At 45.6% G+C, this 19545-nt stretch overlaps 1 protein-coding gene across 3 annotated transcripts in view; it reads right to left on the bottom strand.

Annotated features, from left to right (window-relative positions):
- Positions 1-673: 673 nt before the first annotated feature.
- Positions 674-19545, bottom strand: part of LOC110529652 (mitochondrial peptide methionine sulfoxide reductase) — a 112728-nt gene continuing 93856 nt past the window's right edge. For all 3 annotated transcript variants that reach the window (XM_036985095.2, XM_090243004.1, XM_036985096.2), the window contains one exon: positions 674-1297. In XM_036985095.2, the coding sequence (XP_036840990.2) occupies positions 1133-1297 (165 nt within the window). In that variant the 3' untranslated portion in view covers positions 674-1132. The remainder of the gene's footprint in view (positions 1298-19545) is intronic.

The raw sequence follows: 19545 nt of genomic DNA, 5'->3' as shown, positions 1-19545 counted from the left end.
CTGGTCCTCCTGCTCTGCTAATGTACATACAAACTGCCCCCCCCCCCCCCCCCCCTGTTATTGTGATGCCAACCTACACAGGGTCTGGCAGAAGCCTATCTCCCACTGAGTGTGTTTGCCTGGGCGCGCGCACACACGCACGCACGCACACACACACACACACACACACTCACACACCTGACAGATGAGTCAGGGAATGATCAGAACAAGGCTTAAGGCAAAGATCACAGAAAGGAGGTCATCTAACACAGGCCAAACACCCCACAAAGGAACCAGTCAAACATCCCACAAAGGAACCAGCCAAACACTCCACAAAGGAACCAGTCAAACATCCCACAAAGGAACCAGTCAAACATCCCACAAAGGAACCAGTTAAACATCCCACAAAGGAACCAGCCAAACACTCCACAAAGGAACCAGCCAATCACCACACAAAGGAACCAGCCAATCCCCACACAAAGGAACCAGCCAATCACCATACAAAGGAACCAGACAATCCCCACACAAAGGAACCAGCCCAAAACTCCACAAAGGAACCAGCCAATCACCACACAAAGGAACCAGCCAAACACTCGACAAAGGAACCAGCCAATCACCACACAAAGGAACCAGCCAATCACCACACAAAGGAACCAGCCAATCACCACACAAAGGAACCAGCCGAACATCAACAAGCATTTTAATCATTTAATCCACCAACACCCCATAGAGTTCAATCTGATATACATACTGGTACATACTGTGGTACATACTGGTACATGATGGGGTACATACCAGTACATAATGGGGTACATATTTGGGTACATACTGGTACATACTGGTGTATATACTGGTGTACATACTGGTACATACTGGGGTACATACCGGTACATATGCTGGGGTACATACAGGGGTACATATTGGTACATACTGGGGTACACACTGGGGGTGATTTGATTGAAACAAGACAATGTTCTTTCATTTACGTTTGTAGTGATTGATTACCAAAGCATTTTAAATAAAACTCAGATATGAACTTCCTTACTGCATCGGAATGAAGGCAACTTCCATTTCAATTAATAGAAACTAGACTTGTCAAACAAAACTAGCCAATCGGATAGGTTGGTGGTCATTCCCTATTGGACAGAGGTGGTTATTTCTTGAGTCCTATTGGACAGGAGACTCCAGTGCCGCTGAGGCCACAGTATCCATGGGGGTTCTTGCTGAGGTACTGCTGGTGGTAGTCCTCAGCATAGTAGAACTCATGGGCCTCGGCTATCTCTGTGGTGATTTCTCCAAAGCCCCCCTCTATCAGGACCTGTAGAAACAACAACAACGACGATATGTCATTAGGAATGACCTTCATGGATGAATGGTTCAGGAATGATTACAAGGGAAATACTTACTTTCTAAAAGCCACACAAACAAAACATTTTGAACCATTTCCTGCTGCCTCCTTCCATGTAAGTACTTTCAAAACATTTTTATGACTCATTAAAGGAAAGTGTTTTCTTACAAAGAAAATCTATTTTTTAATACTGTTGGCAGTTCTCGCTCTCTCTCATTTGTAAAGCAGTGGAGCAGAGACGGGCACAGAGATAGGTCATTAGTATTCCGGATTCCCCTACGGGTGAGGCCCTGGCAGATGTCTGCTCACGTGCCCCAGATGTGCCCAGTGTGTGTATGGGGAGGGGGCAATGGGTTTATGAGTGTGTGTGTGCACTGTCACAGGGCCCCACGACCCAGCATACCCAATGCCAATGCCTGCAGCATTTTTATATGGTCCACACACACACACACACACACACATCATTCAAGCTAACCCCCAGTACAGGGCTGTCGAAGCAGGTACACATCACTGGGCCATACTCCCTGCTTTTCCTCCTCTATGGAAAATCATGGATAGGACCAGCCTGGATATCATCTGACATCCGCAAGCAAGGTTTGAATTGTACGCTAGTCTGGTATAATACACAGCATATAGAGAAATCCAGGTTGGAAGCAAATTCATTGTTCTGGGTTGTGAGAATATGATGATTTTTAGCTGAGAAATGAGAGGTTATGTTCCAGGGGGATATTGTTGAGAGTAGCTTTACACTACATGGCGAAAAGTATGTGGACACCTGCTTGTCAAATATCTCATTCCAAAATCATTGGCATTTATATGGAGTTGGTCCCCCTTTGCTGCTATAACAGCCTCCACTCTTCTGGAAAGGCTTTCCACTAGATGTTGGAACGTTGCTGCAGGGACTTGCTTTCATTCAGCCACAAGAGTATTAGTGAGGTCAGGCACTGATGTTGGGCCTTCCCCAAACTGTTGCCACAAATTTGGAATCACAGAATTGTCTAGAATGTCATTGTATGCTGTAGCGTTAAGATGTCCCTTCAATGGAACTAAGGGGCCTAGTCCGAACCATGAAAAACAGCCCCAGACCATTATTCCTCCTTGGGCATGGAAACCCAATTGATGAAGCTCCCGACAAAGAGTTCTTATGCTGACATTGCTTCCAGAGGCAGTTTGGAACTCAGCAGTGAGTGTTGCAACCGAGGACAGACGATTTTTATGTGCTAGGTGTTACAGCACTCGGCAGTCCAATTCTGCGAACTTGTGTGGCCTACCACTTCACGAGCTGAGTGTTTTCACTTCACAATAACAGCCCTTAACTGACTTGGAAAGGTGGCATCCTATGACGGTGCTACGTTGAAAGTCACTGAGCTCTTCAGTCTAACACATTCTACTGCCAATGTTTCTACGCCAATGTTTGGAGATCGCATGGTTGTGTGCTCGATTTTATACACCTGTCAGTAACAGGTGTGGCTGAAATAGCCGAATCCACTAATCTGAAGGGGTGTCCACATACTTCTGGCCGTGTAGTGTACCTTAATGCAATACCACTTGGGAGATTCAAAAAAACAATGGATCTTTCTTTCATTTTCTATTTCTCTCTTTCTATCTTTAGTCCTCCATTACTTCACCATCTCTTCCTCTACCTCGCCAACCTCCCCCCTCTCACTTATGTTCTGTTGCTCAGTGTGTGTGTGTGTGTGTGTGTGTGTGTGTGTGTGTGTGTGTGTGTGTGTGTGTGGGGCGAAAGAAAGGCTGTGTGAAGTAACCTGCCAACTACCTCATTTCTCTGACCATCTGCCTGGAGGTAGCCACGCACCTGTTAGGAGCAGCTGCCATTGCAGAGGGGACAGGAGAGAGAGAGCGAGGTAACACAGAATCAACTCTTCTCTCTCAAGAGCCTTTTTTTAATAATTGCATACTCCCCACGTCATCTCTACTCACCTCCTTCTCCCATTGGATGAGAAAGCCAGAGGTTCCCTTTTGAGAAGGAGGTGATGAGAGAGGAGTATGCAATTGACAGAGGCCATATTCTACTTCCACGCCAGCCTAAGTCCCAGCTCTAGTCCTAACTATACCATCAGCCCTAGCTCTAGTTCTAACTATACCATCAGCCCTAGCTCTAGTTCTAACTATACCATCAGCCCTAGCTCTAGTTCTAACTATACCATCAGCCCTAACTCTAGTCCTAACTATTCCATCAGCCCTAGCTCTAGTTCTAACTATACCATCAGCCCTAACTCTAGTCCTAACTATACCCTCAGCCCTAGCTCTAGTCCTAACTATACCATCAGCCCTAACTCTAGTCCTAACTATACCCTCAGCCCTAACTCTGGTCCTAACTATACCCTCAGCCCTAACTCTAGTTCTAACTATACCCTCAGCCCTACCTCTAGTTCTAACTATACCCTCAGCCCTAACTCTAGTTCTAACTATACCATCAGCCCTAGCTCTAGTTCTAACTATACCATCAGCCCTAACTCTAGTCCTAACTATACCATCAGCCCTAGCTCTAGTTCTAACTATACCATCAGCCCTAACTCTAGTCCTAACTATACCATCAGCCCTAGCTCTAGTTCTAACTATACCATCAGTCCTAACTCTAGTCCTAACTATACCATCAGCCCTAGCTCTAGTTCTAACTATACCATCAGCCCTAACTCTAGTCCTAACTATACCATCAGCCCTAGCTCTAGTTCTAACTATACCATCAGCCCTAGCTCTAGTTCTAACTATACCATCAGCCCTAGCTCTAACTATACCATCAGCCCTAGCTCTAGTCCTAGCTATACCATCAGCCCTAGCTCTAGTTCTAACTATACCCTCAGCCCTAACTCTAGTTCTAACTATACCCTCAGCCCTAACTCTAGTCCTAACTATACCATCAGCCCTAGCTCTAACTATACCATCAGCCCTAGCTCTAGTTCTAACTATACCATCAGCCCTAGCTCTAGTTCTAACTATACCATCAGCCCTAGTTCTAACTATACCATCAGCCCTAGCTCTAGTTCTAACTATACCATCAGCCCTAACTCTAGTCCTAACTATACCATCAGCCCTAGCTCTAGTTCTAACTATACCATCAGTCCTAACTTTAGTCCTAACTATACCATCAGCCCTAGCTCTAGTTCTAACTATACCATCAGCCCTAACTCTAGTCCTAACTATACCATCAGCCCTAGCTCTAGTTCTAACTATACCATCAGCCCTAGCTCTAGTTCTAACTATACCATCAGCCCTAGCTCTAGTTCTAACTATACCATCAGCCCTAGCTCTAACTATACCATCAGCCCTAGCTCTAGTCCTAGCTATACCATCAGCCCTAGCTCTAGTTCTAACTATACCCTCAGCCCTAACTCTAGTTCTAACTATACCCTCAGCCCTAACTCTAGTCCTAACTATACCATCAGCCCTAGCTCTAACTATACCATCAGCCCTAGCTCTAGTTCTAACTATACCATCAGCCCTAGCTCTAGTTCTAACTATACCATCAGCCCTAGCTCTAACTATACCATCAGCCCTAGCTCTAGTCCTAGCTATACCATCAGCCCTAGCTCTAGTTCTAACTATACCCTCAGCCCTAACTCTAGTTCTAACTATACCCTCAGCCCTAACTCTAGTCCTAACTATACCATCAGCCCTAGCTCTAGTTCTAACTATACCCTCAGCCCTAACTCTATTCCTAACTATACCCTCAGCCCTAACTCTAGTTCTAACTATACCCTCAGCCCTAACTCTAGTTCTAACTATACCATCAGCCCTAACTCTAGTTTTAACTATACCCTCAGCCCTAACTCTAGTTCTAACTATACCCTCAGCCCTACCTCTAGTTCTAACTATACCCTCAGCCCTAACTCTAGTTCTAACTATACCCTCAGCCCTAACTCTAGTCCTAACTACACCCACCCCTATAACCCCAGCTCCCCCCCTATAACCCCAGCTCCACCATTATAACCCCAGCTCCACCATTATAACCCCAGCTCCACCATTATAACCCCAGCTCCACCCCTATTACCACAGCTCCACCATTATAACCCCAGCTCCACCCCTATAACCACAGCTCCACCATTATAACCCCATCTCCACCCATATGACACCAGTTCCACCATTATAACCCCAGCTCCACCCATATGACCCCAGTTCCACCCTTATACCCCACCCTTATAGCCCATCTCCACCCATATGACCTCAGTTCCACCATTATAACCTCAGTTCCACCCATATGACCCAAGTTCCACCCCTATAGCCCAGCTCCACCCATATGACCCCAGTTCCACCCTTATACCCCAACCCTATAGCCCAGCTCCACCCCTATAACCCAGCTTCCATATAGGCCATGGAAGGATCTCCACAGACATTTAAGCCTCTCTCTAACTCTTTCAGCCTCATCATCCCCCATTTACCACTCAGTCCTCTCTCCCTAATTACTGCCCCTTTCCATACTCTCCTCTGTCAGACACATTCTTTCCCTATTCCTTTCTACCTCGTTCTCCCTTTCTCTCTCTCCCTCTGAATATCTCTGCGTGGACACCCAGCAGGTAGCTATCGCCATCCGCAGCTCACCACCGGGTGCATGCCAACCCCCCTCTGGCACCTGGCCAAACTGGCACCGCCAGATAGAATTGGAGACAGGCATGTTTCCGTGGCGGTACCGAGCCTGGATGGCACTCCATCGTTCTGAGCTCACCCATTATGGCAGCCTCCCCAAGAAGCCTGGTCGCTAGGGAGACCAGAGCTACAGTGGGCAGTGTTAACACTTATTGTCACAGCGAGGTGGGAGGAAGGTCTGTGTGCAAGTGTGAGTGTAGCTAAGATAATGCAGTGGCAGGTGGCATTTCTTTCTCCCACTCAGCTCTGGAAAATGGATCAGAGCAAGAGCTTGAGACAAAAGGCTTTTGTGGAACAAAACAAGGTAAGCAGCCTGGTGTCCAACAGGCTGAGACATTGGCAGGACATTAAATCCCAATCACCATTTTTAGTCCATTTCTGGGCAACAAAGGATTTGTGAAGAGTGAAATATCCCATTTAGCGTTAAGAGCCTATAATACGCCAAAGGAAACTCCAACAGCACACGTCTAAAGCACCCTGTGTATTTAAGGACCCCATAAAACATGCACAACCTTGGATGCAGGTAGGAGAAACAAAGGATGTGGGGGTGTAACTTAGATTTCAAGATGAATGTTCTTAATGTATAGAACTTCAGCTGCCACTATTTAGAATGTCCATATGTTGTATTCCTTTGTTACAGTTTGTTAGCATCTTCAGGGAAAGACATTTACACAATGGCGGAAATCAGACCCGAGTTACGCTCGTGTAAATCCTACACAGAATTGCCACGGGGGATGGGGAGACATCCCCCTCAATATTCAGAACAGGTCGATTCGCCCACCCCAATGTAGCCTATGAACACATAATGGCAACAAAAAAACATTTGCAGGAAATTAGCTTTAAAGGTCGACTTTAGGCACAAAAAAATCCTCTTTTTCAATTTTACCGAATAGCTAGTTTGTTAGCTAAGCTAGCCACTTGTAGCTAGCCAGTAACTCCTCCAGTATGTGCTGACGTCATTCCACAGGATTTGTTTTTGTACGAAAGCTGCAGAGATCATTAAGAAATGGCACTTCTGTAGCCAAATATAGTATTTGTCAAATAATCCACCACCTTTATGAGTGAGGAAACCATGACTAAGGTAAAGATAAAAAATAACAGCAGTCTCCATGCACTGTCCTTTATACATTGATATGAAAAGAGCTATTGATAAGACCTAGGTACATGAGTAATCTGTTTAAGTAAGGAGATTGTAAATATAGGCAAAATTCTAATTGTTCTAGAAACCAGTCATATGGAAGGGAACTGAAAAGCATATATATCAGGAATCAAGGTAAGACCTAGATGCAGACTGTCAAAGTAACAATGTTTATTGTAGCAACAGGGGCAGGCAAAGACAGGTTAAGGCAGGCAGGGGTCAAAGATCCAGGGTAAGGCAAAGGTACAGGACGGCATGCTGAATCAGGGACAAGCAGAGTTCAGTAATCCAGAGGTGGAGCAAAGGTACAGGATGGCAGGTAGGCTCAGGGACAGAGGTCAGGCGGGCAGGTACAGGGTCAGGACAGGCAAAGGTCAAAAACCAGGAGGACGAGAAATGAGATGCTGGGAAACGATAGGAGCTGACAGGAAAAACACTGGCAACAAACACAGAGAACACCGGTATAAATACACAGGGGATAATTGGGAAGATGGGCGACACCTGGAGGGGGGTGGAGACAAGCACAAGGACAGGTGAAACAGATCAGGGTGTGACAATATCAACATGACAGGTAGGCCTATTTATGCCCATTTCCTACAGTGAAGTATGAAATGCTGTGCCATTATGTTCCACATTATTAAATGTGGAGACGCAAGCCAAATTGGATGACAAGGCAAAAAGTCACACCAAATGTAACCTTTGTGCTCTAGAATGTTTTAATAATGTCACAACTTGTTCTGTTCCCTTCAATGTATAGGCTATAGCCTATGTTAAATATTATTAGCCACTATCGGTACTGACCATAAGTCGCCTAATAACCACGCATATTTAACTGCCAATTTAGTGTTCTTTCCCTTCCCTACATTCTTATCATTCCATTACATCATTTGATTTAGCCTACCTTTATATACTATTTAATGAAGGCCAAATAGAAATTGTCGTAAAAATAAAAATGTAGGCTTTTTAAATAATTTTCATTATTATCAAACCGTTACTTTGAACTTGACGCATGGCGCAAGACTTGGCACTTGTCATCACACAGTTCCATCATGATCAGTGCGGAAAATGTGGGTATATTTAGGTCAAACTTTTTAAGGGGCTCCCGAGTGGCGCAGCGGTCTAAGGCACTGCATCTCAGTGCAAGAGGCATCACTACAGTCCCTGGGTTTGGACGGGGTAGGCCGTCATTGTAAATAAGAATTTGTTCTTAACTGATTATCACACTAACAAGTATTGCGGTCTGTAATTGCAAAGGTGTAACAATGAATTCTTGTTACCGTGCTTGTTACAAATGGGGTGGTTTCCACTAAATTCACAAACTTTCTGTGTTTCATTTCTTCTCAGCTTTATTCGATTCAGTAACAACTGTTACAAAGGTTGTGACCCCTCGTGGATGTCTTGGGTGTCTGAGAGATTCTGCTCAATAGGCTCTAATTACTTATCCATAAATGTCCACTGTTGAAAATATATCTTCACTCAACATAATTGCTAGCACTTACCACCAAAATAAAGTGAACAATCTGGGTTAACTATTTCAAAGCATCGTTATAAGCAATGTAATTACTATGCATTGTACAGGATTTCTTCTAGTTAAAATGAAGTTTATCTTGAGGGGTACTCACTTGTAATTCGTGTGTACTGTAATTCATGTGTACTATACATTACACTACCCATCCTGTCAACCTGGCCCTCATTTAACAGCTTCTGGAAGTTTCACTTCACTTATGTACCTTATTGTGAAATAAAGTGAATATTGAGTTTTTACACCACTCCAGCCGACGCTTGGTATTGCACACTTGGCTTGCGTGCGGCTGCTCGGCCATGGAAACTAATTTCATGAAGCTGCCAACAAACAGTTGCTGTGCTGACATTGAGTTCAGAGGCAGTTTGGAACTCGGTAGTGAGTGTTGCAACCGAGGACAGACAATTGTTACACGCTACAGCACTTGGTGGTCCCGTTCTGTGAGCTTGTGTGCCCCACCACTTCGCGACTGAGCGTTTCCACTTCACAATAACAGCACTTACAGTTGACCGGGGCAGCTCCAGTAGGGCAGAAATTTGATTAACTGACTTGTTGGAAAGGTGGCATCCTATGACGGTACCACGTTGAAAGTCCCTGAGCAGAATTGTCTAGAATGTCATTGTATGCTGTAGCGTTAAGATGTCCCTTCAATGGAACTAAGGGGCCTAGTCCGAACCATGAAAAACAGCCCCAGACCATTATTCCTCCTCGGGCAAGGAGACCCAATTGATGAAGCTCCCGACAAAGAGTTCTTATGCTGACGTTGCTTCCAGAGGCAGTTTGGAACTCGGCAGTGAGTGTTGCAACCGAGGACAGACGATTTTTATGCCCTACGTGTTACAGCACTCGGCAGTCCAATTCTGCGAACTTGTGTGGCCTACCACTTCGCGAGCTGAGTGTTTTCACTTCACAATAACAGCCCTTAACTGACTTGGAAAGGTGGCATCCTATGACGGTACCACGTTGAAAGTCCCTAAAGCTCTTCAGTAAGGTCATTCTACTGCCAATGTTTGTCTATAGAGATTGCATGACTGTGTGCTCGAATTTATACACCTGTCAGCAACGGGTGTGGCTGAAATAGCCAAATCCACTAATTTGAAGGGGTGTCCACATACTTTTGCATATGTGTACATGTCAGTCTGGCAGCAGATGGCTCATAGTTCACCTGAGAGACAAAGGAAACCATGCAGAAGGAGAATGACATGTTTATCTCTCATTTCTGTGTCTAAGCAGTGAGTGATGGTAGGTCTAGGAGACAGCACTTTAGCAGTGGATGGAAGCTAATGGGACTTGACATTCATCCACTCTCCAATTCAGTCTGGCCAGTACCCTGCAGGTCCCTTTTCTTTTGCTTGTTTGCTTCAATGGAAGAGACGGAATATTCAGTTTTATGCGTCTGAACTCTTTTCGTTGTCTTTACGTTGGCTGAGTACACACTAGCCTTAATCAGCCGACACACACATACATCTCATCAGCTGAGAGTGACATGCTGTGAACAAAGGTCACACCTCTCCTCTAAACCCCATCCATCATTTACCCCTCCTTCCAATCATTCGCTCACTCCTTCATTAGCTGGGGGCTCCTGGTCAGGGGTTATCCTACCCCGAGGAGGACTAACAAGCACCCCTTCCTGGGAGATCCAGGGGGCTTGGGTCTCCTCAACAGCTTTCTATGTCTACTGAACACAGAGGTGAGGAAGGCAGACAGTAATATTAACTCCTCATATGAACACACACAGGTTCCTTGATCACATCCCAAACCATGGAGCTACTCCATACTGAAGCATTAACTCCTACTGTATCTGTCCACCCTATGGACTATGAATGATCTACTGTATCTGTCCACCCTATGGACTATGAATGATCTACTATATCTGTCCACTCTATGGACTATGAATGATCTACTGTATCTGTCCACTCTATGGACTATGGATGATCTACTGTATCTGTCCACTCTATGGACTATGGATGATCTACTGTATCTGTCCACCCTATGGACTATGGATGATCTACTATATCTGTCCACTCTATGGACTATGGATGATCTACTGTATCTGTCCACCCTATGGACTATGGACTATGAACGATCTACTGTATCTGTCCACTCTATGGACTATGAATGATCTACTGTATCTGTCCACCCTATGGACTATGAATGATCTACTGTATCTTTCCACTCTATGGACTATGAACGATCTACTGTATCTGTCCACCCTATGGACTATGGACTATGAACGATCTACTGTATCTGTCCACCCTATGGACTATGAACGATCTACTGTATCTGTCCACTCTATGGACTATGGACTATGAACGATCTACTGTGTCTGTCCACCCTATGGACTATGGACTATGAACGATCTACTGTATCTGTCCACCCTATGGACTATGGACTATGAACGATCTACTGTATCTGTCCACCCTATGGACTATGGACTATGAACGATCTACTGTATCTGTCCACCCTATGGACTATGGACTATGAACGATCTACTGTATCTGTCCACCCTATGGACTATGGACTATGAACGATCTACTGTATCTGTCCACTCTATGGACTATGGACTATGAACGATCTACTGTATCTGTCCACCCTATGGACTATGGACTATGAACGATCTACTGTATCTGTCCACTCTATGGACTATGGACTATGAACGATCTACTGTATCTGTCCACCCTATGGACTATGAACGATCTACTGTATCTGTCCACCCTATGGACTATGGACTATGAACGATCTACTGTATCTGTCCACTCTATGGACTATGGACTATGAACGATCTACTGTATCTGTCCACCCTATGGACTATGGACTATGAACGATCTACTGTATCTGTCCACCCTATGGACTATGGACTATGAACGATCTACTGTATCTGTCCACCCTATGGACTATGGACTATGAACGATCTACTGTATCTGTCCACCCTATGAACTATGGACTATGAACGATCTACTGTATCTGTCCACCCTATGGACTATGGACTATGAACGATCTACTGTATCTGTCCACCCTATGGACTATGGACTATGAACGATCTACTGTATCTGTCCACCCTATGGACTATGGACTATGAACGATCTACTGTATCTGTCCACCCTATGGACTATGGACTATGAACGATCTACTGTATCTGTCCACCCTATGGACTATGGACTATGAACGATCTACTGTATCTGTCCACCCTATGGACTATGGACTATGAACGATCTACTGTATCTGTCCACCCTATGGACTATGGACTATGAACGATCTACTGTATCTGTCCACCCTATGGACTATGGACTATGAACGATCTACTGTATCTGTCCACCCTATGGACTATGGACTATGAACGATCTACTGTATCTGTCCACCCTATGGACTATGGATATTTGGACTATATTAGCCCACACACTTATAAAGTGAGTGCACTTTCATGCTAGGTTTAGGACCTAATATTGACACTTATAGAGACCCCAAATGATGTATAGAACAATCTTAAAATGATGTACTTTGGTTTAGATAAAAGCATAATGTCATTCATTTGACTTGTTTCAAATCGGTTTTTTGGACCTAACTTGCTTCCCACTTTTTCCATGTGGTTTCTTCCTTTACAGACTCCATGAAATGATCTCTTCCTAAATATTTGGTCAAATTATACATTTTGCGTATGATTCCTCAAAACAAGTGCGGATTACATTAATTCTTTGGCTTAATTTACCCCACACTCCCCTACAGCTTAACCTACATCCTGGGTCAGAGGAAGTGCTAGTGGCAGAATCTCCAAAATGGCGTCCCTGTCCTCCTCTCCTCTGACTCAGACGGTGTCTGCTGTGTTTGTTCCAGCGGCCCTGAGCTGTGTTATGTTACCAAATGGAGAAATGCATAATTCAGACTAATTCATTTGCATGTCAGACAGAGTGCTCATTTGGAATGCAAATACCTGCGCGCCTTGGTTAACGGCAGAAACGTGAAAGGTAGCGATAAGCAGCCTAACATGACCTTCTATTGCAGACATTTCAGGAAGGCAGGAAAATGAAGAAAAAAGAGAGGGAGAAAATGTTAGTAAAAATAGAACCCGACACAGCATGTTAAAAAGCTAGAGCAGGATTAGAAAGAGGGAGAAGACAGGAGACACAATAAGCACACACACACACGCCTTTGTGCACAGAAATGGACGCTCAGAGAGGAGAAAAACATTTTAGAAATAAGGAGGGAGGGCGAACAAATGAGGAGGAATTATTGAAAGATGAAATTCATTTTTAGGAATAATTCATGCTAACACAAAGGGAGCAGCCCTCGAGCACGAGATCCACCCATAGGAATCAGGAGTTATCACACTGGCAAGTCAGGGGTAAAACAAGGACACTGTAGTCAGTTAGTAAGTCCCTCCAACCCAGCCCCTAATTCTACACACACACACAGCTAAATCATTTTTTCTTTATAGCATTGCATCCAAGACACAGTTTGCTACAACAAAGGGATGTCTAGGCCTAAAATAAAGGCGTGATCCGTAGGTGCACAATACAGGAACGAGGGAACACACACACTACTACCTCGGACACACACACACTACTACCTCAGGAACACACACACTACTACCTCGGACACACACACACTACTAACTCAGGAACACACACACCACTACCTCGGACACACACACACTACCTCGGGAACATACACACTACTACCCCAAGAATACACACTACTACCTCAAGAACACATACACTACTACCTCGTGAACACACACACTACTACCTCGGGAACACACACACTACTACCTCAGGAACACACACACTACTACCTCAGGGACACACACACTACTACCTCAGGAACACATACACTACCTCAGGAACACACACTACTACCTCAGGAACACACACTACTACCTCGGGAACACACACACACTACTACCTCAGGAACACACACTACTACCTCAAGAACACACACACTACTACCTCAGGAACACATACACTACCTCAGCAAACACATACACTACCTCAGGAACACACTCCTACCTCAGGAACACACACTACTACCTCAGGAACACACACTACTACCTCAGGAACACACACACACACTACTACCTCGGGAACACACACTAATACCTCAACAACACACACACTACTACCTCGTGAACACACACACAACTACCTTAGGAACACACACTACTACCTCAGGAACACACACTACTACCTCAGGAACACACACTACTACCTCAGGAACACACACTACCTCAGGAACACACACACACTATCTCAGGAAAACACAGACTACTACCTCAAGAACACACACTACCTCAGGAACACACACTACCTCAGGAATACACACACCACTACCTCGGGAACACACACTACTACCTCAAGAACACACACACTCTACTACCTCAGGAGCACACAAACTCTACTACCTCAGGAACACACACTACTACCTCAGGAACACACACTACTACCTCAAGAACACACACTACCTCAGGAACACACACTACCTCAGGAACACACACACACTATCTCAGGAACACACACACTACTACCTCAAGAACACACACACTACTACCTCAGGAACACACAAACTCTACCTCAGGAACACACACTACTACCCCAAGAACACACACACACTACCTCAGGAACACACAAACTCTACTACCTCAGGAACACACAAACTCTACTACCTCAGGAACACACAAACTCTACTACCTCAGGAACACACACACTACCTCAGGAACACACACACTACCTCAGGAACACACACACTACCTCAGGAACACACACTACCTCAGGAACACACACACACTATCTCAGGAACACACACACTACTACCTCAAGAACACACACTACTACCTCGGGAACACACACTACTACCTCAAGAACACACAAACTCTACTATCTTATGAGCACACAAACTCTACTACCTCAGGAGCACACAAACTCTACTACCTCAGGAACACACACACTCTACTACTTCAGGAACACACAAACTCTACTACCTCAGGGACACAAACTCTACTACCTCAGGGACACACACACTACTACCTCAGGAACACACACACTACCTAAGGACCACACACACTGCTACCTCAGGAACACACACACACTACTACCTCAGGAACACACGCACACTACTACCTCAGGAACACACACACACTACTACCTCAAGAACACACACACTACTACCTCAAGAACACACACACTACTACCTCAGGAACACATACACAACCTCAGGAACACACACTACTACCTCAGGAACACACACTACTACCTCAGGAACACACACTACTACCTCAGGAACACACACACAACCTCAGGAACACACACACATTACCTCAGGAACACACACACACACTACTACTTCAGGAACACACACACTACTACCTCAGGAACACACACACAATACTACCTCGGGAACACACACTTCTACCTCAAGAACCCACACACTACTAGCTCAGGAACACACAAACTCTACTACCTCAGGAACACACACTACTACCCCAAGAACACACACACACTACCTCAGGAACACACAAACTCTACTACCTGAGGAACACACAAACTCTACTACCTCAGGAACACACACACTACCTCAGGAACACACACACTACCTCAGGAACACACACACTACTACCTCAGGAACACACACACACACTACTACCTCAAGAACACACACACTACTACCTCAGGAACACGTACACTACCTCAGGAACACACACTACTACCTCAGGAACACACACACTACTACCTCAGGAACACACAAACTGTACTACCTCAGGAACACACAAACTCTACTACCTCAGGAACACACACACTACTACCTCAGGAACACACACACACTACTATCTCAGGAACACACACACTACTACCTCAGTGTAACGGATGTGAAACGGCTAGCTAGTTAGCGGTGGTGCGCGCTAAATAGCGTTTCAATCGGTGACGTCACTTGAAGTAGTGGTTCCCCTTGCTCTGTAAGGGCCGCGGCTTTTGTGGAACGATGGTTAACGATGCTTCGAGGGTGACTGTTGACGTGTGCAGAGGGTCCCTGGTTCGTCCCCGGGTATGGGCGAGGGGACGGTTACATTGATGCTGTTACATCAGGAACACACACACTACCTCAGGAACACACACACACTACTACCTCAGGAACACACACACACTACTACCTCAGGAACACACACTACTACCTCAAGGACACACACTACTACATCAGGAACACACACTACTACCTCAGGAACACACACAACTACCTCAAGAACACACACACTACTTCCTCAAGAACGCACACCCTACCTCAGGAACACACACTACTACCCCAAGAACACACACACACTACCTCAGGAACACACAAACTCTACTACCTCAGGAACACACACACTACTACCTCAGGAACACACACACACTACTATCTCAGGAACACACACACTACTACCTCAGTGTAACGGATGTGAAACGGCTAGCTAGTTAGCGGTGGTGCGCGCTAAATAGCGTTTCAATCGGTGACGTCACTTGAAGTAGTGGTTCCCCTTGCTCTGTAAGGGCCGCGGCTTTTGTGGAACGATGGTTAACGATGCTTCGAGGGTGACTGTTGACGTGTGCAGAGGGTCCCTGGTTCGTCCCCGGGTATGGGCGAGGGGACGGTTACATTGATGCTGTTACATCAGGAACACACACACTACCTCAGGAACACACACACACTACTACCTCAGGAACACACACACACTACTACCTCAGGAACACACACTACTACCTCAAGGACACACACTACTACATCAGGAACACACACTACTACCTCAGGAACACACACAACTACCTCAAGAACACACACACTACTTCCTCAAGAACACACACCCTACCTCAGGAACACACACACACTACTACCTCAGGAACACACACACACTACTACCTCAGGAACACACACAACTACCTCAAGAACACACACACTACTTCCTCAAGAACACACACACTACTACCTCAAGAACACACACACTACTACCTCAGGAACACATACACTACCTCAGCAAACACATACACTACCTCAGGAACACACTCCTACCTCAGGAACACACACTACTACCTCAGGAACACACACTACTACCTCAGGAACACACACACACACTACTACCTCGGGAACACACACTACTACCTCAACAACACACACACTACTACCTCGTGAACACACACACAACTACCTTAGGAACACACACTACTACCTCAGGAACACACACTACTACCTCAGGAACACACACTACTACCTCAGGAACACACACTACCTCAGGAACACACACACACTATCTCAGGAAAACACAGACTACTACCTCAAGAACACACACTACCTCAGGAACACACACTACCTCAGGAATACACACACCACTACCTCGGGAACACACACTACTACCTCAAGAACACACACACTACTACCTCAGGAACACACAAACTCTACTACCTCAGGAGCACACAAACTCTACTACCTCAGGAACACACACTACTACCTCAGGAACACACACTACTAACTCAAGAACACACACTACCTCAGGAACACACACTACCTCAGGAACACACACACACTATCTCAGGAACACACACACTACTACCTCAAGAACACACACACTACTACCTCAGGAACACACAAACTCTACTACCTCAGGAACACACACTACTACCCCAAGAACACACACACACTACCTCAGGAACACACAAACTCTACTACCTCAGGAACACACAAACTCTACTACCTCAGGAACACACAAACTCTACTACCTCAGGAACACACACACTACCTCAGGAACACACACACTACCTCAGGAACACACACACTACCTCAGGAACACACACTACCTCAGGAACACACACACACTATCTCAGGAACACACACACTACTACCTCAAGAACACACACTACTACCTCGGGAACACACACTACTACCTCAAGAACACACAAACTCTACTATCTCAGGAGCACACAAACTCTACTACCTCAGGAGCACACAAACTCTACTACCTCAGGAACACACACACTCTACTACTTCAGGAACACACAAACTCTACTACCTCAGGGACACAAACTCTACTACCTCAGGGACACACACACTACTACCTCAGGAACACACACACTACCTAAGGACCACACACACTGCTACCTCAGGAACACACACACACTACTACCTCAGGAACACACGCACACTACTACCTCAGGAACACACACACACTACTACCTCAAGAACACACACACTACTACCTCAAGAACACACACACTACTACCTCAGGAACACATACACAACCTCAGGAACACACACTACTACCTCAGGAACACACACTACTACCTCAGGAACACACACTACTACCTCAGGAACACACACACAACCTCAGGAACACACACACATTACCTCAGGAACACACACACACACTACTACCTCAGGAACACACACACTACTACCTCAAGAACCCACACACTACTAGCTCAGGAACACACAAACTCTACTACCTCAGGAACACACACTACTACCCCAAGAACACACACACACTACCTCAGGAACACACAAACTCTACTACCTGAGGAACACACAAACTCTACTACCTCAGGAACACACAAACTCTACTACCTCAGGAACACACACACTACCTCAGGAACACACACACTACCTCAGGAACACACACACTACTACCTCAGGAACACACACACACACTACTACCTCAAGAACACACACACTACTACCTCAGGAACACGTACACTACCTCAGGAACACACACTACTACCTCAGGAACACACACACTACTACCTCAGGAACACACAAACTGTACTACCTCAGGAACACACAAACTCTACTACCTCAGGAACACACACACTACTACCTCAGGAACACACACACACTACTATCTCAGGAACACACACACTACTACCTCAGTGTAACGGATGTGAAACGGCTAGCTAGTTAGCGGTGGTGCGCGCTAAATAGCGTTTCAATCGGTGACGTCACTTGAAGTAGTGGTTCCCCTTGCTCTGTAAGGGCCGCGGCTTTTGTGGAACGATGGTTAACGATGCTTCGAGGGTGACTGTTGACGTGTGCAGAGGGTCCCTGGTTCGTCCCCGGGTATGGGCGAGGGGACGGTTACATTGATGCTGTTACATCAGGAACACACACACTACCTCAGGAACACACACACACTACTACCTCAGGAACACACACACACTACTACCTCAGGAACACACACTACTACCTCAAGGACACACACTACTACCTCAGGAACACACACAACTACCTCAAGAACACACACACTACTTCCTCAAGAACACACACCCTACCTCAGGAACACACACACACTACTACCTCAGGAACACACACACACTACTACCTCAGGAACACACACAACTACCTCAAGAACACACACACTACTTCCTCAAGAACACACACACTACTTCCTCAAGAACACACACACTACCTCAGGAACACACACACACTACTACCTCAGGAACACACACTACTACCTCAGGAACACACACTACTACCTCAAGGACACACACTACTACATCAGGAACACACACAAATTACCTCAGGAACACACACTACTACCTCAGGAACACACACACTACCTCAAGAACACACACACTACCTCAAAAACACACACACACTACTACCTCAGGAACACACACACACTACTACCTCAGGAACACACACTACTACCTCAAGGACACACACTACTACATCAGGAACACACACTACTACCTCAGGAACACACACAACTACCTCAAGAACACACACACTACTTCCTCAAGAACACACACACTACCTCAGGAACACACACACACTACTACCTCAGGAACACACACACACTACTACCTCAGGAACACACACTACTACCTCAGGAACACACACTGCTACCTCAAGAACACACACTACTACATCAGGAACACACACAAATTACCTCAGGAACACACACACTACCTCAAGAACACACACACTACCTCAGGAACACACACACAC

Source organism: Oncorhynchus mykiss, chromosome 8 (assembly GCF_057628025.1).
Source record: "Oncorhynchus mykiss isolate SJ-2025 chromosome 8, ASM5762802v1, whole genome shotgun sequence".
NCBI classification, from domain to species: domain Eukaryota; kingdom Metazoa; phylum Chordata; class Actinopteri; order Salmoniformes; family Salmonidae; genus Oncorhynchus; species Oncorhynchus mykiss.
Note: the sequence above shows the minus strand (reverse complement) of the source record. Positions and strands in the feature narration are given on the sequence as shown.